Below are 25040 nucleotides of genomic sequence, written 5' to 3'. Positions count from 1 at the left end.
AAGTAGGAATTGAGCACTTCTGCCTTTTCTTTGTCATCTGTTATCATTTTGCCATTCTCATTGAGTAGCTGTGCCACCATTTCTTTTCTCTGTCTTTTACTATGGACATACCTGAAGAAAGCTTTTTTGTTGCTTTTAGCATCCCTCGCTAGCCTCAGCTCATTCTCAGCTTTCGCCTTCCTTTTTTTTTTTTCAATAATTTTTATTCAGATTTTCATAAAACATACAAGACGAAATCATAAAACATTCAAAGACAAAAAACAAAATCAAAAATATGACTTCCGGGAAGGGTGACTTAGCCTGTGCCTGCTTTTGAGACGGGCTCCTGCCTCAAAAGAAGCTTATTCAGATATATCAGTCAGATTTTTTTTTTTTTTGACTGATTAAACTTCTCCCGGGTAGGGAGAAACGAAGAGATTAACCTCAAAGCCTATTTTTGTTGGGACGACCAGATCTCATTAATTTATGGGACGAGGTCCAGCCGACGAAGGTGGGACGGATTTTCAACAACAAGCTCTATCTGATAAAGCGAACGTTCATCTTATCTTCTAAGAGAGAACGCACTAACAGGCAAGCACCCTTCTTTCTATATTTTTCTTTTACTTGACTTAAATTGTTGCTGTTTAAAAGAGATTTGCCAGATTGATCGGTTTTTGACATCTCACTGGGGAGCCATAACTTCTCTCTGCTACTCACTAATTAATAGCTTATCTCTGTTTTTGTTGCAAAAAGCTGTCCTGGATTTGCATTCTAAAGATATACACAGAAGAGGGATTTCTATTCCAGATTTTTATTTTGAAGAATATTATATTGTCTGAGACTACTCTCTTTTTGGTCTATTTTATTTTGACGAATCTGTTTCCTGACGACCGCCATTAATTGTTTCGATCCTGGGAACTGCATTTTGTTTACTTAAGCATGGAGAGATAAGGCTGTCTGCTCTGTTTATACTGTGATGTCACCAAGTTTGGAGTATTAACCCAATTGTTGCTGAAATAAGAAGTGGTTTTCCTATATTTTTCTTTTAAAATGGCAATTAAGAAAGTGGCTGAGAATCTGGAAATAACCATGTTTCAGAAAATAATGGATGAGATTGAGATAACGAAACAAAACCTGCGACAGGGTTGTAAGGAGCTGAAAATTGAATTGAGTAAAATGAAGCAGGAGATTAAAGATATAGGGGTCCCTGTGAGAGAGGTGACCCTGGAAGGGGTCCCTGTGAGAGAGGAGACCCCGGAGATTGGAACAAACGTGGAACAGGAAAAAGATTTGGAGTCTATGGACTTTAGAAACAAAATCTATTGTTTGGAGACACAGGAGATTAAAGACATAGGGGTCCTTGTGAGAGAGGAGACCCTGGAGACTGGAACAGGGGTCCCTGTGAGAGAGGAGACCCTGGAGACTGGAACAGGGGTCCCTGTGAGAGAGGAGATCCCGGAGATTGGAACAAACGTGGAACAGGAACAAGATTTGGAGTCTATGGACTTTAGAAATAAAATCTATTGTTTGGAACTCAATGTTATCTCTGAAGAAATTAATGAAGATTCTAGAGATAAAGTTATCAATGGCATGGATAATCTTCTGGACTGGATTGATGTGATGGAGCCCAATATAGAGAAAATCTATGGAATTAACTGCAGCCATGTGACAATGGAAAAACTTTCAAGAGATGACCCAGTGTATTTTGAAAAAAAGAACAGAGATATGATTTTACAGCAGTATTTCAGCAACCTATTCAGAATGGATGGCAAGAAAATATTTGGGATAGAGGTAATTCCCATCAGACTCTTACTATATGACTATGGCTTTGACAGCAAGATTATTATGGAATACTGATAATGGAAGATTGGATACTGAAATTACTGGACTTAACAAGACTACTGAAGATGGAAGATGGAAAATGGAACTAATAGGGATAATAGAACAATGGCTACTGAAATTACTGAACTTAACAGATTCTGATGTGATGGATTAATTGAAATGTTTATTTTGACTATGGTTATGACAATAAGATTATCATAATTAGTAATGAGATGGATTAATCGATATGCTTATCTGGAAAAAAAAATTGATAGATATATTTCTTAAAGAATTGAAACCTCTCTTTGACTTTTTGTGGAAAGAATAAAGTAATGTTTATGAGATTTGATGATTAAGTAAGATAACTACTGGAGGAAAGTGATTTTATAATATGACTTAAGAGACAGGATTGTTATATATTATAGACTTATAACTGATTTGATCTTTGACAAATGGGAAGTCAATATTTTACTCTTTATTTTTTACTTTTGTTTTTTTTTTTTTTTTTTTTTTTCAGCTTTCGCCTTCCTGACGCCATCCCGGCAATTCCGTGATACCTGCCTGTACTCTTCCTTTGTGCAGCTGTAGTTAGAGAGAAAGACATGCTTGCAATCCTGTGTTTATATTTCTTTCTCAAATAGGAATAAACACTTCTGATGTTGGGAAGCACATCCGGTACATGAACCATCATAAATACTTCTATCTATCAAAGTATGTTTTAAGAATCAGTGCGAAGTCTGTGAAATCAGGAAACCAGATTTCGACTGAACATCAGGAAAAACATGCTAACTGTTAGAGCAGTAGGACAATGGAACCAGTTACCTAGCGAGGTGGTGGGCTCTCTGACACTGTAGGCATTCAAGAGGCAGCTGGACAGCCACCTGTTGGGGATGCTTTAATTCGGATTCCTGCATTGAGCAGGGCAGCCTTTCCCAACCAGTGTGCCTCCAGATGTTGTTGGACCACAATTCCCATTCTTCCTGACCATTGGCAATGCTGGCTCAGGCTGATGGGTGGTCCAGCAACATCTGGAGGCACACTGGTTGGGAAAGGCTGGAGCAGGGGATTGGACTCGATGGCCATACAAGCCCCTTCCAACTCTACTATTCTGTGGTTTATTCCTGTGTTTTGGGCTTTAATTCACCAGATTTTGGCACAGGTGGCTCATGATGGAAAGCCTGAAGTGCAGCTGTCTGCCACAGACAACAGGCGCATAGACAGAGGGAAATAAGAATCCATAAGTTTCCTTAAAAGCATGTTCTACAGTTTGCTTAGTGTCTTTTCCTAGATGGGAATGAAATTGTAGAATAGGCCTGACTCCTTGCCTGCAACTTGTAAACCGATTATTTACATCTGCTTCTGCTTGGTTTCTATGAAGGTTATGGAGTAGAATATATATATATATACCGAAGATAATTTCTTTATATATATAAAATTTATCTTCGGTTCCTCCTAGAAAAAGCCCTAGTCACGTCCTCAGCAGATGACTTAGGCTGCAATCCCATACACTTACCTAGGAGTAAGTCCCACTGAACCCAACTGAGTTTACTTCTGAGTAGGCACCTACTGGATTGCAGCCTCACTTTGGGGAATGGACTGCGGTGGAGGAGGAGGCAAAGCCGGACCTTTCAAGACCTTTATTTTTGTAAGCCGCCATGAGTGCCATATTAGAAGGTAGAAGGGCGGGATAGAAATATTTTAAATAACAAATAAAATAAATAGGCCTCTTTCAACAGTAGTTGAACGATTTGGGGAAGGAAGGGGGGGGACGGAGGGAGAGTGTTTCTACCACTGGACCTTCCAAGGGTTAAACGAACTGAGCCCTGCTTCCTAGAGAAGCAGGGACGTTTAAAAGGAGGGGAAGATAATAGTGAATGCGCTTCCTTTTGTTCCTGGCAGAGGAATAAGCCTGGTGAGATGGGGTGGGGGAGGGAAGGGCTGATGCGCGCAGAGAAGAGGAGGAAAAGCCAAAAGGTGCCGCGGGGGAAGCTTTTGCGTGAAGTGAGAGGGGGGGAGTAATAGAGAGCCTCTGTCTGGTTCCCCTGGGAATCCCGGGCAGGGACTGATCTGCCCTGCCCAGCTGCGTGGTTTCGATTGGAGGCTCCTGCTTGAAGCTCACTTTGGAAGTCAGTTCAGTCGCCATGAGCTGGGGAGGCGGGGTGCTTTGGGTGCAAGGGAGTTGGTTGGGGAGAACCGGTAGTGTAGCGGCAAATTCAGAAGTGCAGGGTCCCTTCATAATAGTCACAGCCACGCCCCCTTCTCAATTTATAAAACCCTCTTATAGAATCACCTGGCCAGGTTTGAATACTGCTTTAGAAGACTCTTCTCAGGGGCGAACACGCTCCCCTGTCATGCCGATTGGCTCATAGGATGCTGGAGACATAGGGACCCTGCTGGGACCTGGCTCCCAAAAGAAGTGTTTAAGACACACAAACACACACCCCAAAGCCTGGATGGCTACACTTATGGGGAGCTTCTGTGTTATGCGTAGGGGTGCGAGGGAGGAGGAGGGGGCTCTTTCTCTTCTCCTTCCTCCTCCAATGAAAGAAGGCTGTCCTCGCTGCACCCATGCACTCTCCCCGCTGTAATGCCCAAGGGGACTAGGGTGATCTCCAAGGAGGGCTTGTAACGAAACAGACCACAAACTTGCATTGTCTCTACAGGCCATGAGAGGAAGGAAACAGCTGGAGGAGGGATAGCCCTGTTGTTTTTATGGGTCAGAGGCTGGAAGGGAGCCATCCTTGAGCTTCTTTTGCTAGGGTTTTGTTTACCTTCTAAAGACTCAAGGCAGGGATTGTGGGAAATAAATGCCTCTCCTCACTGGACTGGGTGTTGGGAGGGGCTTCTGCAGACATCCTCTTGAGAGTGTGGTGGGACTCTGTGCTGTGGAGGGCAGTGATAACAATTTATTTAAAAATATAGTTTATTTAAAAGTTGCCAAATGCATCTCGCACCCATTTGAGGACTGGGAGCTGAGTGTGGCTGAGGCTGTGGGTTCTTCTCTGCTGGTGCCAGCTTTGCTTATGCCCAGTGTCGCCACTTGCCTGAGAACATTCACGGCTGGAGGTCTTTGTGGGGCTATAGAGGGTACATTGCAGAATACCTGAGTGGTCCTCACAACAACCCTGCAAGGTGGGCCAGGGTGAGACTCTGTGTGGTGTAGTGATTAAAGAGGGACCCAGGCTCAAAGCCCCACTGGGCTGTGGACCTCAGTTGGTTACCGTGAACCAATCCCCTTCTCAATGCATCCTCCTTCACAGGGTGGAGGGGACACCAAGATCACTACACTGTATTGTGGGAGAGGCACGACATTCCCAGGCATAGACTGGAAGAAACTGCAGGAGGAGGTTGGAAAGCTATTGAGGGCCTAAATGTGAGGCCGTTTCTAGGTTAGGCTCCTTGAAGCAAATGGAACATGAAGGAAAATAACACAGGGAAGTGGAAAATTATGTATTTATGTGGTCCATTTATCATGCCTGAAAAGCTTGAGGAAGCATATAGTAGTCAGAGCCATGAAACCCAAATATGGAAAAAGAATGAAGGTCTTCCCATCATGGCTTCTGTCCCATACCTCAAGCCTGAACATGACCCCTCAGCTGCCCCAGACCTAGATTCTCCCATTATAGATGGGGTGGGGAATTTGTGGCTCTCCAAACGTTGTTGGACTCCAGTATCTGCTCTCCCCCCCCCGCCAGCATGGCCAGTGGTCAGGAATGATGGGAGTAGGAGTCCAGCAAAGTTGGGAGGGCCAGAGGTTCCTCACTTTCGTTTTACACCACTCAGTGACAACAGCATTAGGAGACCCAGAGGTGCCTAGTTTCCCCCTCATGCCTCTCCCCCTCGGGATCAGCAGCACAACAGGGATGTGGTGGAGTGGAAAGAGGAGGATGGCATCTAACAAAAGATGATACAACAACCCTGCTGTGTAGTTCACTGTTACACCCGTACCACAGCTACGGGGTGTGCAGAGAGAGAAAGTGAGTAGCACTCATTTTTTATATGTCAAATCTAGGGTATGGGGGGTAGATGTTCTAGCCCCTATGGAATCCCCCAAACAAAACACTCCTCTGGTTGCAGAAAAGTTCAAGCAACCTTAGCGGTTCCTTCAAATCCCCCCCCAGGACTATTCCAGGTCTCATTTGCACACAGAAGCCTGATGCTCAGGTTTTTAGAAATGAACGCCGTACATTCAGTAAAACCCAAGCTAGAAATGCAGGGGTCTCCTGTCTTTGTTTCGTATTTTTTGGGGGGGAGGGGCAGGCTGCTTGCAGCCCAGTGACAAAAATAGAAAAATCTTGGCTTTGTCTCTTGATTTCTATGGCCAGTCCTTCCTTAAACCCAGCCGTGTGTCTGATGTTTTTATAGCTATCTAGGAAAGATAGGGACCAAGAGGTAGGCCTAGAGCAGCGGTCCCTATTTCTTTCCCCACAGACCACTTCGTGATTTTTCTGCCTGTTGTAGCAGCGGCAATGCTCTGTGATAGGTGCTGTATGACTTTTCAACTGCATTTTTGCGGTCACGCTGCGGACCACGTGAATGAAGCTGGTGGACCACTGGTCCACAAGATTAGCACAGGGAAAGGAAGGAAGTGTCGGTATAGTGCTTCACCTCCAGGGTAGAGAGCAAGGCTGTTCCCTTCCTATTTATAAAAGCCCTCCAGTACCAGAGAGACAGATGCACATACCTGTGCTTGGGGGATGTACTTCAAAGACAAAAAGCACTGTGAAATTGTCACCAACTCGGATCTAGCCAGTGCAATCCTATGCATTGCTAATTTTTCAGCAGGTCCCTCTGCGTTTAAGGCTGCAGCCTCAGGTCATTTTATCTTTCAAGCTGTGCCAGATGCAACAACAGAAGGGCTGGGTCACCAGTGGAGTCCTACACGAGTGCACTTTGGTAGGAAGCTTCCAGTCATGAGGAGGATTGTACATACGTTCAGCTGAAGGTGATGACAAGGCCTCCTTCAGACCTCCTTGCTCGCTGAAGGTGGGATTGGCCAGGTGCTCCTTGCCTAGGTGGGTGTGTTAGAGGTGTGGACGGTTGCACGTGGGCCCGCTCCTTCTACCCATTTTACGCCTCAGGCATTTGTTCATAATGCTTGAAGAGGCATAATGTTTCCACGGTTGGAGGCAGGATGCTTCTGAATACCAGTTGCCGGAAACCACAGGAGGGGCAAGTGCTCTTATGCTCAGATCCTGCATGCTGTCTTCCCATACACAGCTGTTTGGCCACTGTGAGAACAGGATGCCGGACTGGATGGGCCATTGTCCTGATCCAGCCGACTCTTATGTCCCTTTTCATGCTTGAAGAGTGATCCCTTCCCCACTCAAAGTGAGCTCAGTGGTGTCTGGACAGAGTTCATTTTGGTGTGTAAGCGAACGTACGCAGGAGAGATTATTTCTCAGTAGAGTTTTCTCTCACTTTCTTTCAGTGGCTGGTAGCCTTTGAGGGCTCGGCTGTGTGTTTCACCAAGAGGGAGTGAGATCTCCCAGATCCAGAGACGAGGAAGTCATGCGGGAGGATCAGGATGATAAGAGCTCTCAGGGTAAGGGTGGTTTTCCCCTGGTTGACAGATGTGGAAGGGATGAATTCCTCTTCCTGGTATTCGTTACTGCGCTGTAGAGACGCCAATGTGAAAATGGGAGGCTTTGCTCTGGACATGCCTGCCACGCTGTGCTGGACCTCAGCTTAGCTGCCGCCATTTTGAAAAGTATGACAATCCATTTTTGGAGAGGGGATACTTGCTGTGTCCATGACTTATCCCCGATACAAGCACAGTGCCTCATTGGCCACCTCCTTTGGCCCAGTCCTCTCCAATAGTTTCCTGGTGGGGCCTGCCAGGGTGTATCCCCCCCATCCCCCCATACTACTAAAAGAAAGAAACAAGCTCACTGCACATAGAAAACTGTTTTTTACCGGAGTGGCTTCTTCCCCAGTTGAAGCCCTGAGACGCTAGTTTTCTCTGTATGTGCAGACCTTCCGTAACATGGCCCTCCCAGATGTTGCTGGTCTCCCATCACCCCTAACCGTTTCCCATGTTGACCGGGGCTGATGGGAGTTGAAGGCCAGCAACATGTGGAGGGCCATCAGTTCCCCATCCCTGCTGTAAGAGATTGGCCCGTGCCCTGATCTCACACACTGAGCAGGAAAGGAGGCGTCTGTTCCATAACATCAGGGCTGGAATGTTAACTCAGGAGGACGGTAGGTCCCCACAGATGGCATGAGGGACCCAACACATGATGTCAAATATGTGGCTCTGCCTGGCTCAGCATTAAGCACCCAGGCCAAGCGGGGAGCCAAACAAACAACATGTAAAACGTCTGAGGTGTCTTGGAGCCTGCTGTAGCCTGCTTAGCGGTGTGTCTGTGCAAACGTACCCCTTTTGAATAATAAATTATTGTTTTCTGTCAACCTAACTCAAGTAAAAGGTTAAATTCCAAGATCCCAGGAGAATAATACCTAGGCAGACTTTAAAATGACTTGGTAGGCCTAGGATGGTAACTAAAGGAAGATAGAAGCTGCCTAGAGCCACTTCCTTTAGAGATCCAAGGGGAGATTTCCAGATGGAAAAAGGAGATTGAATAGTGATTGTGACGGGAGTAGTGACTGGAGATGTCTTTAGGGCAAGTGGGAGATTTTGGTGCAAGGATGGGCTGGGAGCGAAGGGAAAGTCCTGGTTGTGGGGGGAAAATAGTAGTGGGTGGCTCTGGGTACTGAAGGATTGGGGATATAGGTTTTGGGGGTGAGATCAGGCAAGTGGGAAGAGAAGAGTATAGCAAGGAGAAGAAATTGAGCAGATTCCCCCCCTAAGAAAGGAGGACTTGATGGGGCTGGGAATCTGAAGAGAGGGAAAGTGAGGGTAAAGACTAGCTGAGTCCCCGAGTCTCGGATGACAGACTTGCAGATAGAGAAAAGCAGCAACTGGCCAAAGGGGTTCTAGTGCAGGCTGCTCGTATCTCTTACTGTGACCAGAACTGCAGCCTCGCAGTCCCTGCACAGGCTGCCTTTCTCTAAAATAATGGAAATTAATTGAGTCTCATCATAAAAGGACTTCTCGGTCTGACAGCCAGTTTCCCCATGTCTCGGGTCCTGCCTAGCTGGAAGCCCAAGAAGAATAGACAGAAAGAATCTACTCACTGAGGGAAAGTTTATAATGGGAACAGACTGGCAAGGAATTCCCCTTGCAGTCCAGAACAGCAATGCAACTCACAGCCTTTGCATCTGACCATCTACTCTTCTAGCTGCATCCAAATTAATTAGAACCACAGAACAGAGAGTTTTATGGAAGTTGGTCTCTCTCTTCTGACACAAGCCTTGCTGCTGTTGTGTTTTCCCCCTTCTCAATATATAATCTTGTGGAGATTAGCACCATTGTCTCAAAGGAGGGGGGGAATCCATACAAGGTTGTGCCTACTGAAATCAAGTGGGAAATGCAGCAAAATGGCATTTAAATCCATGTTCTTGTCTGAGGCAGGAGTGTATTCAAAAAGTGGCAGGTTTCAGCGGGGTATACAGAGAGGAAATGGGAGAATCTTGGAGGTGCTGAGAATAGAGAATCAGTGAATTGTGCTTGAACTCTTATATAATCCAGTTTCTGTCTTCAACTCCTTATAGGGTATACTTTCCCCCCCTCCCAAGCAGGTGATGGCCAGTTCAATGAGAAATCTAGAGAGCCTTTTGTGATGTCATCAGAAACAACTGAGGATGATGTGGGAAAAGAGACAACTCGAAATCAAAGGAGACCAAAAAGGCATGCAAGAAACCAATTGAAGAACGGGATGAAGAAACCCTCTGTTTCTAAGTGCACTGACATCCATGAAGTCCTGAACCCAGAGCACAAAGGAAAGAGATGGGAAAAGTATCCTGTGTGTGCAAAAATATTCAAAGGCAAATCGGTATTAAACAGAAGCTGCAGAACTGACACAGGAGAGAACCAGTGCAACTGCGTGGAGTGTGGGAAAAACTTCAGACTGATCAGAAACCTTACCTCACAAGAAAGAATTCACACGGGGGAGAAACCATATGAATGCCTGGTGTGCGGACAGAGCTTCAGTAGGAGGGGTAACCTTAATTCCCATCAAAGAACTCACACAGGGGAGAAGCCATATGAATGTATGGAATGTGGACGGAGCTTCAGTGATAGAGGAAGTCGAAATAAACATCAGAAAATCCACACAGGAGAGAAAGGATATAAATGTATGGAATGCGGAAAGAGCTTCAGTCGTTCTGATCATCTTAATTCACACGTAAAAATCCACACAGGGGACCAACCATATAAATGCGCTGAATGTGGAAAGAGCTTCAGTCAGAGTGGAACCCTTGCTTTACATCAAAGAAGCCACACAGGGGAGAAGCCTTATGAATGTATGGAATGTGGAAAGAGCTTTAGTCGGTCTCATCATCTTACTTCACACTTAAGAACCCACACGGGGGAGAAACCATATAAATGCGTAGTGTGTGGGAAAAGCTTCAGTCACAGTGGAAACTTTAGTACACATCTAAGAACCCACACGGATGAGAAACCATATAAATGCATGGTGTGTGGAAAGAGCTTCAGTCAGTCTGGATATCTTAATGTGCATCTAAGAAGCCATCTGGGTGAGAAGCTTTATCAATGTATGGAATGTGGAATGAGCTTCAGTGACAGCGGACAACTAACTAGACATCAAAGAACCCACACAGGTGAGAAACCATATAAATGCATAGAGTGTGGAAAGAGCTTCACCTGGACTGCAGCCCTTAATAAACATCAAACAACCCACACAGGAGAAACCATTTAAATGCATACAGAGCTTCAGAGAGAGTGGAGCCTCTGCTTTACATCAAAGAATCCACACAAGATAAATCATATGAATGCTTAGTGTCTACTAAGAGTTTTACTCAGTGTTCAAGCCGTAATTCACATGAAACAACTCACATGGACAAAATCATAAATGTATGAGGAACTGATACAGCTTCTTAATATTTTGGTGGAACTATATCAATATATGGAGTATATATATCAATATAGGAGTAATGTTCTTTGTTGTTGTTGTTATGTGCCTTCATGTCGATTACAACTTATGGCGACCCTATGAATCAGTGACCTCCAAGAGCATCTGTCGTGAACTACCCTGTTCAGATCTTGTAAGTTCAGGTCTGTGGCTTCCTTTATGGAATCAATCCATCTCTTGTTTGGCCTTCCTCTTTTTCTACTCCCTTCTGTTTTTTCCAGCATTATTGTCTTTTCTAGTGAATCAGGTCTTCTCATGATGTGTCCAAAGTATGTTCTTACTCCTATAAACTATATAAACTACATCTGGGATCAGAGGCACCATTCCTGAGAATATCAGTCCCTGGGGAGTAACATCATGAGGGAGCTATTGCCCTCATGTCGTGCTTGTGGGCTCCCACTAGGCAAGGGCTAGGAAGCCTTCAGACTTGCAAGATCTTGTTAACCAGAGGACAAGCGTTATTATCTGGGAGTACACTCCCTCTGAATCAACAGGGCTTCCATGCAGTGCATTCAAGACTGGGATGCTCCTCTCCTTCTTGATAATACTTCATATTTATACCGTGTTTTTAAGGTTTTCAAACTTCACATGCATTATCTAGCCCTGATCCTTACAACAGCCCTGTAAAACAATATATGGAGTGTAGAAAAAGCTTCAGTCAACTTCCAGACCTGATTTGTTGTTAACAGACCACACACAGAAGAGAAACCGTTTCAGTACTTGGAGATCTTACTAGCATCAGTGAACCATACAGATGTTTACTCAGTGTCTAAAGCTGCTTTGAGAAACCAGGTTTAAGACTCTGATCTTCTGATTTTTCACAAAGCCAGATATTCTACACTAATCCACCTGGGGAATATTCTTTCCAGTGGAGACAGTCAGCAGGCACTAGATTTGCTTTTCGGAGCATAGCTGTGATTATTTTGATAGGGAAGTCTAGGCTCCTAAGATGCACAGTCTATGGTACCTTTCTTCGAAAGACCACTCATTCTTCCAAGGGCCTTTTCAGCAGTGCAGGGGGACTGCCCATTCACTGGGCAATGATTATTGGGGAGGATTAGGAGGAGAGGATAAGAATAATGGAAAGGAAGGAGTCAGGTTTTTATCCTGCCAATGTGACAGCAACTTTAATGGTTCACAGGTGGAGGCCAGTGGTATTGTGTCCTCAGTAGGGCAATTTCTTCCATCTGTGTAAACTGGGAGCTTCCACAGCACGGGTTGAATACTTATGCAAGCAACATGTTTCAGCTTTTTATGTTTCTTACAAACCTTTCCCAACATAAAATCAATGTCACCTTACAGTAATTGATTTTGAGCTTCAGTGTTTCAAAATAAAATACCATACAGAACAAAATTACAGTGTACCATTTAATTCAGTAATATGAGAGTATTGGTCAGGAATCATAGAATCATAGAACAGTAGAGTTGGAAGGGGCCTATAAGGCCATCAAGTCCAACCCCCTGCTCAATGCAGGAATCCAAATCAAAGCATTCCCAAAAGATGGGTGTCCAGTCCAATGTTGGAGAGCCCACTACCTTCCTAGGTAATTGGTTCCATTGTCGTATGGCTGCCTCTTGAATGCCTCCAGTGTTGAAGAACCCACTACCTCCCTAGGCAATTGGTTCCATTGTCATACCACTTTAACAGTTAAGACGTTTTTCCTGATGTTGTGGTTTTTCCCATTACAGTGTTGCAAGAAAACCTGCACTTGGCTGAATTTTCTCTTCTCTTAAATATGCAGAATCATTCTCAGGCCCTGAGCCTGGCAACCCTACTCTTATTAGGGGCACACCAATGCCTGGGATACCTCTCCCGAGCAGTTTGGCAACCAGTCGGTGAAGTCCAGCCGTTCACTTCCAGGACCTTCCCACCTTTTTGGCGACTGAGGCAAAGGAGTGCGTGGAAGGAACTCCGTTCAAGCTCTGTTGGAGTCTACTTCCCCACTTGCCTTGTACTTGATTCAGATGGATACCTGCCCGCCAGCCCGTCTGTTGTCACCCCCTTCCCATAAGCAGAGCCCTGCTGGATCAGACCAGTGGCCCATCTAGTCCAGCATCCTGTTCTCATGGTGGCAAATCAGTAGCTCATGGGAAGCCTGGGTGCAAAGAGCACTCCCTCCTGCGATTTCCAGCAACAACTGGTATTTGGGAGCATACTGCCTCTGACTACAAAGCCAGAGCATAGCCATCATGGCTAGTATTCATTGATAGCCTTAAAAATGTAAATGTACTGCCTTCAAGTCGATTCTGACTTATGGCGACCCTATGAATAGGGTTTTCATGAGGCTGAGAGGCAGTGACTGGCCCAAGGTCACCCAGTGAGCTTCATGGCTATGGGGATTCAAACCCTGGTCTCCCAGGTCATAGTCTAACACCTTAACCACTACACACTGGCTCTCCTGATAGCCTTACCCTCCATGAATTTGTCTAATCCTCTTTTAAAGCCATCCAAATTGGCTCCTGTGGGAGTGAATTCCATAGTTTAACTGTGCACTGTGTGTCCTGAATCTTCCAACGTTCAGCATTATTTGATGTCCATGAGTTCTAGTGTTATGAAAGAGGGGGAAAACATTTCTCTATCCACGTTCTCCATGCCATGCATAATTTTATATATGTCTATCATCTCACCTCTGACTCGCCTTTTCTCCAAACTAAAAAGCCCCCAAGTGCTGCATTCTTTCCTCGTAGGGGAGCTGCTCCAAGCCCTTGATCATTTTAGTAGCCCTTTCCTTTGTTGCTCAACAATGTCTTCCTCCCGAGTCTCTCTTACCTACCGCTCTGAAGTCTCGAAAGTCATCAGCTGGCTCCAGTTGTTTCCTATTTGCTTCCTCAGGTCATCCATCACAGAAGGGGAAGCTGCATGCTTTTTCTGCCAGCAGACTCTCCTCTCCATCCTTTGCCAGCAAGTCAAAGGATGTTGATGGGGGCCCTGATCCTGCCTCTAAGCAGGGAGGAAGCCCAATGTGCTATGGGGTGGTCCCTGGCAATCCTTCACATGTGTATTTCTGGAAGTCCACAAAATTAATTTGGGGGTTGCCAAATCAGAGAATCATAGAATAGTAGAGTTGGAAGGGGCCTATAAGGCCATCAAGTCCAACCCCCTGCTCAATGCAGGAATCCAAATCAAAGCATTCCCAACAGATGGGTGTCCAGCTGCCTCTTGAATGCCTCCAGTGTTGGAGAGCCCACTACCTCTCTAGGTAATTAGTTCCATTGTCGTATGGCTCTAACAGTTAGGAAGTTTTTCCTGATGTCTAGTTGAAATCTGGCTTCCTGAAACTTGAGCCCATTATTCCGTGTCCTGCACTCTGGGACGATCGAAAAGAGATCCTGGCCCTCCTCTATGTGACAACCTTTCATGTACTTGAAGAGTGCTATCATATCTCCCCTCAGTCTTCTCTTCTCCAGGCTAAACATGCCCAATTCTTTCAGTGTCTTCTCATAGGGCTTTGTTTCCACTCCCCTGATCATCCTTGTTGCCCTCCTCTGAACCTGTTCGTTTGTCTGCATCCTTCTTGAAGCGTGGAGACCAGAACTGTACGCAGTATTCAAGATGAGGCCTTACCAGTGCTGAACAGAGGGGAACTAGTACTTCACATGATTTGGAAACTATACTTCTGTTAATGCAGCCTAATATAGCATTTGCCTTTTTTGCAGCCACATCACACTGTTGGCTCATATTCAGCTTGTGATCAATGACAATTCCAAGATCCTTTTCACATGTCGTATTGCTGAGCCAAGTATCCCCCATCTTATAACTGTGCATTTGGTTTCTTTTTCCTAAGTGTAGAACTATGCATTTATCCCTGTTGAATTTCATTCTGTTGTTTTCAGCGCAATGTTCTAGCCTATCAAGGTCCCTTTGAATTTACTTTCTGTCTTCCACGGTATTAGCTATGCCCCCCAATTTTGTATCATCTGCAAATTTAATAAGCATGCTCTGTATCTCCTCATCCAAGTCGTTAGTAAAAATGTTGAAGAGCACTGGGCCCAGGACCGAGCCCTGTGGTACCCCACTTGTTACGTCCACCCAGTTCGAGAAGGAACCATTGATAAGCACTCTTTGAGTACGATTCTGGAGCCAACTGTGGATCCACCTGATAGTTGTTCCATCCAGCCCACATTTAGCTAGCTTGCTAATCAGAATATCATGGGGCCCTTTGTCAAAAGCTTTGCTGAAGTCAACATATATTATGTCCACAGCATTCCCACAATCTACAAGGGAGGTTACCCAATCAAAAAATGAGATAAGATTAGTTTGGCAGGATTTGTTCTTCATAAATCTATGTTGGCTCCTAGTAATCACTGCATTGCTTTCAAGGTGCTTACAGATTGACTGCTTTATAAAATGCTCCAGAGTTTTTCCAGGGATTGATGTTAGGCTGACTGGTCTGCAGTTCCCTGCTTCCTCCTTCTTGCCCTTTTTGAAGATAGGGACAACATTAGCTCTCCTCCAGTCATCTGGCACTTCACCAGTTCTCCATGATTTCGCAAAGATAATAGACAGCGGTTCTAAGAGTTCTTCAGCCAGTTCCTTCAATACTCTAGGATGCAGTTTATCGGGCTGTGGAGATTTGAACTCATTCAAAGTGATTAGGTATTCCTTGACCATTTGTCTATCAATCTCAAGCTCCAATCCTGCCTCTTCTACTTCATGTTTCCCGGAAGGGTCATAGACCCTTTTTTGGGAGAAGACTGAGCCAAAGTAGGAATTGAGCACTTCTGCCTTTTCTTTGTCATCTGTTATCATTTTGCCATTCTCATTGAGTAGCTGTGCCACCATTTCTTTTCTCTGTCTTTTACTATGGACATACCTGAAGAAAGCTTTTTTGTTGCTTTTAGCATCTCTCACTAGCCTCAGCTCATTCTCAGCTTTCGCCTTCCTGACGCCATCCCGGCAATTCCGTGATACCTGCCTGTATTCCTTTGTGCAGCTGTAGTTAGAGAGAGATACATGCTTGCAATCCTGTGTTTATATTTCTTTCTCAAATAGGAATAAACACTTCTGATGTTGGGAAGCACATCCGGTACATGAACCATCATAAATACTTCTATCTATCAAAGTATGTTTTAAGAATCAGTGCGAAGTCTGTGAAATCAGGAAGCCAGATTTCGATTGAACATCAGGAAAAACATGCTAACTGTTAGAGCGGTAGGACAATGGAACCAGTTACCTAGCGAGGTGGTGGGCTCTCTGACACTCTAGGCATTCAAGAGGCAGCTGGACAGCCACCTGTTGGGGATGCTTTAATTCGGATTCCTGCATTGAGCAGGGCAGCCTTTCCCAACCAGTGTGCCTCCAGATGTTGTTGGACCACAATTCCCATTCTTCCTGACCATTGGCAATGCTGGCTCAGGCTGATGGGTGGTCCGGCAACATCTGGAGGCACACTGGTTGGGAAAGGCTGGAGCAGGGGTTTGGACTCGATGGCCATACAAGCCCCTTCCAACTCTACTATTCTGTGGTTTATTCCTGTGTTTTGGGCTTTAATTCACCAGATTTTGGCACAGGTGGCTCATGATGGAAAGCCTGAAGTGCAGCTGTCTGCCACAGACAACAGGCGCATAGACAGAGGGAAATAAGAATCCATAAGTTTCCTTAAAAGCATGTTCTACAGTTTGCTTAGTGTCTTTTCCTAGATGGGAATGAAATTGTAGAATAGGCCTGACTCCTTGCCTGCAACTTGTAAACCGATTATTTACATCTGCTTCTGCTTGGTTTCTATGAAGGTTATGGAGTAGAAATTATATATATATATACCGAAGATAATTTCTTTATATATATAAAATTTATCTTCTGTTCCTCCTAGAAAAAGCCCTGGTCACTTCCTCAGCAGATGATTTAGGCTGCAATCCCATACACTTACCTAGGAGTAAGTCCCACTGAACCCAACTGAGTTTACTTCTGAGTAGGCACCTACTGGATTGCAGCCTCACTTTGGGGAATGGACTGCGGTGGAGGAGGAGGCGAAGCCGGACCTTTCAAGACCTTTATTTTTGTAAGCCGCCATGAATGCCATATTAGAAGGTAGAAGGGCGGGATAGAAATATTTTAAATAAATAAATAAAATAAATAGGCCTCTTTCAACAGTAGTTGAACGGCTTGGGGAAGGAAGGGGGGGGACGGAGGGAGAGTGTTTCTACCACTGGACCTTCCAAGGGTTAAACGAACTGAGCCCTGCTTCCTAGAGAAGCAGGGACGTTTAAAAGGAGGGGAATAGTGAATGCGCTTCCTTTTGTTCCTGGCAGAGGAATAAGCCTGGTGAGATGGGGTGGGGGAGGGAAGGGCTGATGCGCGCAGAGAAGAGGAGGAAAAGCCAAAAGGTGCCGCGGGGGAAGCTTTTGCGTGAAGTGAGAGGGGGGGAGTAATAGAGAGCCTCTGTCTGGTTCCCCTGGGAATCCCGGGCAGGGACTGATCCGCCCTGCCCAGCTGCGTGGTTTCGATTGGAGGCTCCTGCTTGAAGCTCACTTTGGAAGTCAGTTCAGTCGCCATGAGCTGGGGAGGCGGGGTGCTTTGGGTGCAAGGGAGTTGGTTGGGGAGAACCGGTAGTGTAGCGGCAAATTCAGAAGTGCAGGGTCCCTTCATAATAGTCACAGCCACGCCCCCTTCTCAATTTATAAAACCCTCTTATAGAATCACCTGGCCAGGTTTGAATACTGCTTTAGAAGACTCTTCTCAGGGGCGAACACGCTCCCCTGTCATGCCGATTGGCTCATAGGATGCTGGAGACATAGGGACCCTGCTGGGACCTGGCTCCCAAAAGAAGTGTTTAAGACACACAAACACACACCCCAAAGCCTGGATGGCTACACTTATGGGGAGCTTCTGTGTTATGCGTAGGGGTGCGAGGGAGGAGGAGGGGGCTCTTTCTCTTCTCCTTCCTCCTCCAATGAAAGAAGGCTGTCCTCGCTGCACCCATGCACTCTCCCCGCTGTAATGCCCAAGGGGACTAGGGTGATCTCCAAGGAGGGCTTGTAACGAAACAGACCACAAACTTGCATTGTCTCTACAGGCCATGAGAGGAAGGAAACAGCTGGAGGAGGGATAGCCCTGTTGTTTTTATGGGTCAGAGGCTGGAAGGGAGCCATCCTTGAGCTTCTTTTGCTAGGGTTTTGTTTACCTTCTAAAGACTCAAGGCAGGGATTGGGGGAAATAAATGCCTCTCCTCACTGGACTGGGTGTTGGGAGGGGCTTCTGCAGACATCCTCTTGAGAGTGTGGTGGGACTCTGTGCTGTGGAGGGGAGTGATAACAATTTATTTAAAAATATAGTTTATTTAAAAGTTGCCAAATGCATCTCGCACCCATTTGAGGACTGGGAGCTGAGTGTGGCTGAGGCTGTGGGTTCTTCTCTGCTGGTGCCAGCTTTGCTTACGCCCAGTGTCGCCACTTGCCTGAGAACATTCATGGCTGGAGGTCTTTGTGGGGCTATAGAGGGTACATTGCAGAATACCTGAGTGGTCCTCACAACAATCCTGCAAGGTGGGCCAGGGTGAGACTCTGTGTGGTGTAGTGATTAAAGAGGGACCCAGGCTCAAAGCCCCACTGGGCTGTGGACCTCAGTTGGTTACCGTGAACCAATCCCCTTCTCAATGCATCCTCCTTCACAGGGTGGAGGGGACACCAAGATCACTACACTGTATTGTGGGAGAGGCACGACATTCCCAGGCATAGACTGGAAGAAACTGCAGGAGGAGGTTGGAAAGCTATTGAGGGCCTAAATGTGAGGCCGTTTCTAGGTTAGGCTCCTTGAAGCAAATGGAACATGAAGGAAAATAACACAGGGAAGTGGAAAATTATGTATTTATGTGGTCCATTTATCATGCCTGAAAAGCTTGAGGAAGCATATAGTAGTCAGAGCCATGAAACCCAAATATGGAAAAAGAATGAAGGTCTTCCCATCATGGCTTCTGTCCCATACCTCAAGCCTGAACATGACCCCTCAGCTGCCCCAGACCTAGATTCTCCCATTATAGATGGGGTGGGGAATTTGTGGCTCTCCAAACGTTGTTGGACTCCAGTATCTGCTCTCCCCCCCCCGCCAGCATGGCCAGTGGTCAGGAATGATGGGAGTAGGAGTCCAGCAAAGTTGGGAGGGCCAGAGGTTCCTCACTTTCGTTTTACACCACTCAGTGACAACAGCATTAGGAGACCCAGAGGTGCCTAGTTTCCCCCTCATGCCTCTCCCCCTCGGGATCAGCAGCACAACAGGGATGTGGTGGAGTGGAAAGAGGAGGATGGCATCTAACAAAAGATGATACAACAACCCTGCTGTGTAGTTCACTGTTACACCCGTACCACAGCTAGGGGGTGTGCAGAGAGAGAAAGTGAGTAGCACTCATTTTTTATATGTCAAATCTAGGGTATGGGGGTAGATGTTCTAGCCCCTATGGAATCCCCCAAACAAAACACTCCTCTGGTTGCAGAAAAGTTCAAGCAACCTTAGCGGTTCCTTCAAATCCCTTCCCCGGACTATTCCAGGTCTCATTTGCACACAGAAGCCTGATGCTCAGGTTTTTAGAAATGAACGCCGTACATTCAGTAAAACCCAAGCTAGAAATGCAGGGGTCTCCTGTCTTTGTTTCGTATTTTTTGGGGGGGAGGGGCAGGCTGCTTGCAGCCCAGTGACAAAAATAGAAAAATCTTGGCTTTGTCTCTTGATTTCTATGGCCAGTCCTTCCTTAAACCCAGCCGTGTGTCTGATGTTTTTATAGCTATCTAGGAAAGATAGGGACCAAGAGGTAGGCCTAGAGCAGCGGTCCCTATTTCTTTCCCCACAGACCACTTCGTGATTTTTCTGCCTGTTGTAGCAGCGGCAATGCTCTGTGATAGGTGCTGTATGACTTTTCAACTGCATTTTTGCGGTCACGCTGCGGACCACCTGAATGAAGCTGGTGGACCACTGGTCCACAAGATTAGCACAGGGAAAGGAAGGAAGTGTCGGTATAGTGCTTCACCTCCAGGGTAGAGAGCAAGGCTGTTCCCTTCCTATTTATAAAAGCCCTCCAGTACCAGAGAGACAGATGCACATACCTGTGCTTGGGGGATGTACTTCAAAGACAAAAAGCACTGTGAAATTGTCACCAACTCGGATCTAGCCAGTGCAATCCTATGCATTGCTAATTTTTCAGCAGGTCAATCTACGTTTAAGGCTGTAGCCTCAGGTCATTTTATCTTTCAAGCTGTGCCAGATGCAACAACAGAAGGGCTGGGTCACCAGTGGAGTCCTACACGAGTGCACTTTGGTAGGAAGCTTCCAGTCATGAGGAGGATTGTACATACGTTCAGCTGAAGGTGATGACAAGGCCTCCTTCAGACCTCCTTGCTCGCTGAAGGTGGGATTGGCCAGGTGCTCCTTGCCTAGGTGGGTGTGTTAGAGGTGTGGACGGTTGCACGTGGGCCCGCTCCTTCTACCCATTTTACGCCTCAGGCATTTGTTCATAATGCTTGAAGAGGCATAATGTTTCCACGGTTGGAGGCAGGATGCTTCTGAATACCAGTTGCCGGAAACCACAGGAGGGGCAAGTGCTCTTATGCTCAGATCCTGCATGCTGTCTTCCCATACACAGCTGTTTGGCCACTGTGAGAACAGGATGCCGGACTGGATGGGCCATTGTCCTGATCCAGCCGACTCTTATGTCCCTTTTCATGCTTGAAGAGTGATCCCTTCCCCACTCAAAGTGAGCTCAGTGGTGTCTGGACAGAGTTCATTTTGGTGTGTAAGCGAACGTACGCAGGAGAGATTATTTCTCAGTAGAGTTTTCTCTCGCTTTCTTTCAGTGGCTGGTAGCCTTTGAGGGCTCGGCTGTGTGTTTCACCAAGAGGGAGTGAGATCTCCCAGATCCAGAGACGAGGAAGTCATGCGGGAGGATCAGGATGATAAGAGCTCTCAGGGTAAGGGTGGTTTTCCCCTGGTTGACAGATGTGGAAGGGATGAATTCCTCTTCCTGGTATTCGTCACTGCGCTGTAGAGACGCCAGTGTGAAAATGGGAGGCTTTGCTCTGGACATGCCTGCCACGCTGTGCTGGACCTCAGCTTAGCTGCCACCATTTTGAAAAGTATGACAATCCATTTTTGGGGAGAGGGGATACTTGCTGTGTCCGTGACTTATCCCCGATACAAGCACAGTGCCTCATTGGCCACCTCCTTTGGCCCAGTCCTCTCCAATAGTTTCCTGGTGGGGCCTGCCAGGGTGTATCCCCCCCATCCCCCCATACTACTAAAAGAAAGAAACAAGCTCACTGCACATAGAAAACTGTTTTTTACCGGAGTGGCTTCTTCCCCAGTTGAAGCCCTGAGACGCTAGTTTCCTCTGTATGTGCAGACCTTCCGTAACATGGCCCTCCCAGATGTTGCTGGTCTCCCATCACCCCTAACCGTTTCCCATGTTGACCGGGGCTGATGGGAGTTGAAGGCCAGCAACATGTGGAGGGCCATCAGTTCCCCATCCCTGCTGTAAGAGATTGGCCCGTGCCCTGATCTCACACACTGAGCTGGAAAGGAGGCGTCTGTTCCATAACATCAGGGCTGGAATGTTAACTCAGGAGGACGGTAGGTCCCCACAGATGGCATGAGGGACCCAACACATGATGTCAAATATGTGGCTCTGCCTGGCTCAGCATTAAGCACCCAGGCCAAGCGGGGAGCCAAACAAACAACATGTAAAACGTCTGAGGTGTCTTGGAGCCTGCTGTAGCCTGCTTAGCGGTGTGTCTGTGCAAACGTACCCCTTTTGAATAATAAATTATTGTTTTCTGTCAACCTAACTCAAGTAAAAGGTTAAATTCCAAGATCCCAGGAGAATAATACCTAGGCAGACTTTAAAATGACTTGGTAGGCCTAGAATGGTAACTAAAGGAAGATAGAAGCTGCCTAGAGCCACTTCCTTTAGAGATCCAAGGGGAGATTTCCAGATGGAAAAAGGAGATTGAATAGTGATTGTGACGGGAGTAGTGACTGGAGATGTCTTTAGGGCAAGTGGGAGATTTTGGTGCAAGGATGGGCTGGGAGCGAAGGGAAAGTCCTGGTTGTGGGGGGAAAATAGTAGTGGGTGGCTCTGGGTACTGAAGGATTGGGGATATAGGTTTTGGGGGTGAGATCAGGCAAGTGGGAAGAGAAGAGTATAGCAAGGAGAAGAAATTGAGCAGATTCCCCCCCTAAGAAAGGAGGACTTGATGGGGCTGGAAATCTGAAGAGAGGGAAAGTGAGGGTAAAGACTAGCTGAGTCCCCGAGTCTCGGATGACAGACTTGCAGATAGAGAAAAGCAGCAACTTGCCAAAGGGGTTCTAGTGCAGGCTGCTCGTATCTCTTACTGTGACCAGAACTGCAGCCTCGCAGTCCCTGCACAGGCTGCCTTTCTCTAAAATAATGGAAATTAATTGAGTCTCATCATAAAAGGACTTCTCGGTCTGACAGCCAGTTTCCCCATGTCTCGGGTCCTGCCTAACTGGAAGCCCAAGAAGAATAGACAGAAAGAATCTACTCACTGAGGGAAAGTTTATAATGGGAACAGACTGGCAAGGAATTCCCCTTGCAGTCCAGAACAGCAATGCAACTCACAGCCTTTGCATCTGACCATCTACTCTTCTAGCTGCATCCAAATTAATTAGAACCACAGAACAGAGAGTTTTATGGAAGTTGGTCTCTCTCTTCTGACACAAGCCTTGCTGCTGTTGTGTTTTCCCCCTTCTCAATATATAATCTTGTGGAGATTAGCACCATTGTCTCAAAGGAGGGGGGGAATCCATACAAGGTTGTGCCTACTGAAATCAAGTGGGAAATGCAGCAAAATGGCATTTAAATCCATGTTCTTGTCTGAGGCAGGAGTATATTCAAAAAGTGGCAGGTTTCAGCGGGGTATACAGAGAGGAAATGGGAGAATCTTGGAGGTGCTGAGAATAGAGAATCAGTGAATTGTGCTTGAACTCTTATATAATCCAGTTTCTGTCTTCAACTCCTTATAGGGTATACTTTCCCCGCCTCCCAAGCAGGTGATGGCCAGTTCAATGAGAAATCTAGAGAGCCTTTTGTGATGTCATCAGAAACAACTGAGGATGATGTGGGAAAAGAGACAACTCGAAATCAAAGGAGACCAAAAAGGCACGCAAGAAACCAATTGAAGAACGGGATGAAGAAACCCTCTGTTTCTAAGTGCACTGACATCCATGAAGTCCTGAACCCAGAGCACAAAGGAAAGAGGTGGGAAAAGTATCCTGTGTGTGCAAAAATATTCAAAGGCAAATCGGTATTAAACAGAAGCTGCAGAACTGACACAGCAGAGAACCAGTGCAACTGCATGGAGTGTGGGAAAAACTTCAGACTGATGAGAAACCTTACCTCACAAGAAAGACGTCACACGGGGGAGAAACCATATGAATGCCTGGTGTGCGGAAAGAGCTTCAGTAGGAGGGATAACCTTAATTCCCATCAAAGAACTCACACAGGGGAGAAGCCATATGAATGTATGGAATGTGGACGGAGCTTCAGTGATAGAGGAAGTCGAAATAAACATCAGAAAATCCACACAGGAGAGAAAGCATATAAATGTATGGAATGCGGAAAGAGCTTCAGTCGTTCTGATCATCTTAATTCACACGTAAAAATCCACACGGGGGACCAACCATATAAATGCACTGAATGTGGAAAGAGCTTCAGTCAGAGTGGAACCCTTGCTTTACATCAAAGAACCCACACAGGGGAGAAGCCTTATGAATGTATGGAATGTGGAAAGAGCTTTAGTCGGTCTCATCATCTTACTTCACACTTAAGAACCCACACGGGGGAGAAACCATATAAATGCATGGAGTGTGGAAAGAACTTCAGTACCTGTGAAACTCTTTGTTCACATAAAAGGACCCACACAGGGGAGAAGCCATATACATGCGTAGTGTGTGGGAAAAGCTTCAGTCAAGGTGGAAACCTTAGTACACATCAAAGAACCCACACAAGACAGAAGCCATATATATGCATAGTGTGTGGAAAGAGCTTCACTCACAGTGGAACCCTTAACACACATCAAAGAACCCACACAGGACAGAAACCATGTAAATCCTTAGAGCATGGAAAGAGCTTTAGAGAGAGTGGAGCCCCTGCTTTATATCAAAGAATCCACACAAGACAAACCATCTGAACGCTTGGTGTGTGCTAAGAGCTTCATTTGAAGTCTAAAGTTTAATTCATTTACAATTTACATCAGAGAACCCATTGTGGGACAAAATTACATAAATGTGTAGAAAGTTCAGCTTTTTTATGTTTAGTAAAGATCGTGTTGGCTTCTTACCATTTTAATTCCCTGCATGTTTTATTTTTGTTAATTAATTTTATTGGTGTGTGGCCAGAATAAACAAATTCACTCACAACAGCTAATGCAATAATAAATGTGTTAGTCTCTCCTGTGTCATAAGAATCCTGTCGTACATTGCCACGCTAATTTTCAAAACAAAAATATGCAAATTGACACATAATTTAAATTAATACTTAAAGAAGGCGGAAGATAAACTAACTTAATGGCACTTCTAGTTGCAACCACACCCAGGTCTTTTATTATATTTTATTAGTTATGTTAACGTATTAGAAGTATGTAAGAACCTCTCTGATTTAATTATTTTAATTGCAAGATTGGAAGGCACAATTAATTAAATGTACTGGGAACTGAGCCTCATTGTTTTCATTGGACCTTATTCCCAGCAAAGTGTGCATACGAATGCTTCTAAGAAACCAGACGTAAAGTGAAAGAAAGTCAGGAAAGATTGGAAGCCATTGTTTAATACTTCTATGACATTTAATGCAGATCTCACTTCGATCTGTTATAAGCTTTTAAGAATATGAGAAGAGCCTGCCGGATCAGTCCAGTCCATCTGGTCCAGCATCCTGTTCTCACAGTGGCCAACTGCATGACTTAGTAGGAAACCCGCAAACAGGACCTGAGCCCCAGAGCACTCGCCCCTCCTGTGGATTCCAGCAAGCGGTGTTCAGAAGCAGACTGCCTCTGACAGTGGAGGCAGAGCATAGCCATCAGGGCTAGTAGCCATTGATAGTATTATGTAGTCAAGCTATCCCAAGTCCAGGAATGGCTACAGTTGTCACAACAGTTGAAGCTGGTGGAAGGTGCTCGTAGTCACAGAGGCCATCTGTGCCTTCCATAACAAAGCTGAATTCAGGAACACCTGAATACCTGTGTACATGCTCATTCAGAGGGGGGCAATTCATATAGGGCAGGCAACTGACCAATTTCTTGGACAGAGAA

The 25040-nt window shown here is 45.8% G+C and overlaps 2 protein-coding genes across 26 annotated transcripts; both read left to right on the top strand.

The window, feature by feature from the left end:
• Positions 1–3367: 3367 nt before the first annotated feature.
• On the top strand, positions 3368–12131 carry LOC133381169 (zinc finger protein 239-like). Of its 16 annotated transcripts, none has more exons than XM_061619832.1 (4): positions 3641–3712; positions 6586–6815; positions 7232–7345; positions 9415–12130. In XM_061619832.1, exons 3-4 carry the CDS (start codon positions 7312–7314, stop codon positions 10578–10580), a joined length of 1200 nt encoding a protein of 399 aa, XP_061475816.1. In that variant the 5' UTR covers positions 3641–3712; positions 6586–6815; positions 7232–7311; the 3' UTR covers positions 10581–12130. The 16 variants fall into 16 exon arrangements, with proteins under 16 accessions (XP_061475826.1, XP_061475816.1, XP_061475811.1 ...); XM_061619827.1 differs by having other exon boundaries at positions 3654–3712; positions 6583–6815; XM_061619837.1 differs by having other exon boundaries at positions 3694–3712; positions 6634–6815.
• Positions 12132–16743: 4612 nt separating this feature from the next.
• On the top strand, positions 16744–24449 carry LOC133381168 (gastrula zinc finger protein XlCGF8.2DB-like). 10 transcript variants are annotated; one of them, XM_061619815.1, is made up of 4 exons: positions 16978–17055; positions 19925–20157; positions 20574–20687; positions 22759–24449. In XM_061619815.1, exons 3-4 carry the CDS (start codon positions 20654–20656, stop codon positions 23922–23924), a joined length of 1200 nt encoding a protein of 399 aa, XP_061475799.1. In that variant the 5' UTR covers positions 16978–17055; positions 19925–20157; positions 20574–20653; the 3' UTR covers positions 23925–24449. The 10 variants fall into 10 exon arrangements, with proteins under 10 accessions (XP_061475806.1, XP_061475799.1, XP_061475800.1 ...); XM_061619816.1 differs by having other exon boundaries at positions 16993–17055; positions 19928–20157; XM_061619817.1 differs by lacking the exon at positions 16978–17055 and adding an exon at positions 17099–17117.
• The last annotated feature ends 591 nt before the right edge of the window (positions 24450–25040 follow it).

The sequence above is a fragment of the Rhineura floridana genome, chromosome 3 (genome assembly GCF_030035675.1).
Source record: "Rhineura floridana isolate rRhiFlo1 chromosome 3, rRhiFlo1.hap2, whole genome shotgun sequence".
Classification (NCBI taxonomy): Eukaryota; Metazoa; Chordata; class Lepidosauria; order Squamata; family Rhineuridae; genus Rhineura; species Rhineura floridana.
This window is presented reverse-complemented; position numbering and strand designations above follow the sequence as displayed.

Coding starts and splice junctions, on each gene's coding strand:
- LOC133381169 (XM_061619842.1), top strand. CDS start 7,312: ATGCGGGAGGATCAGGATGATAAGAGCTCTCAGG. Junction 7,346..9,414: donor GGATGATAAGAGCTCTCAGG/GTAAGGGTGGTT, acceptor AACTCCTTATAG/GGTATACTTTCCCCCCCTCC.
- LOC133381168 (XM_061619822.1), top strand. CDS start 20,654: ATGCGGGAGGATCAGGATGATAAGAGCTCTCAGG. Junction 20,688..22,758: donor GGATGATAAGAGCTCTCAGG/GTAAGGGTGGTT, acceptor AACTCCTTATAG/GGTATACTTTCCCCGCCTCC.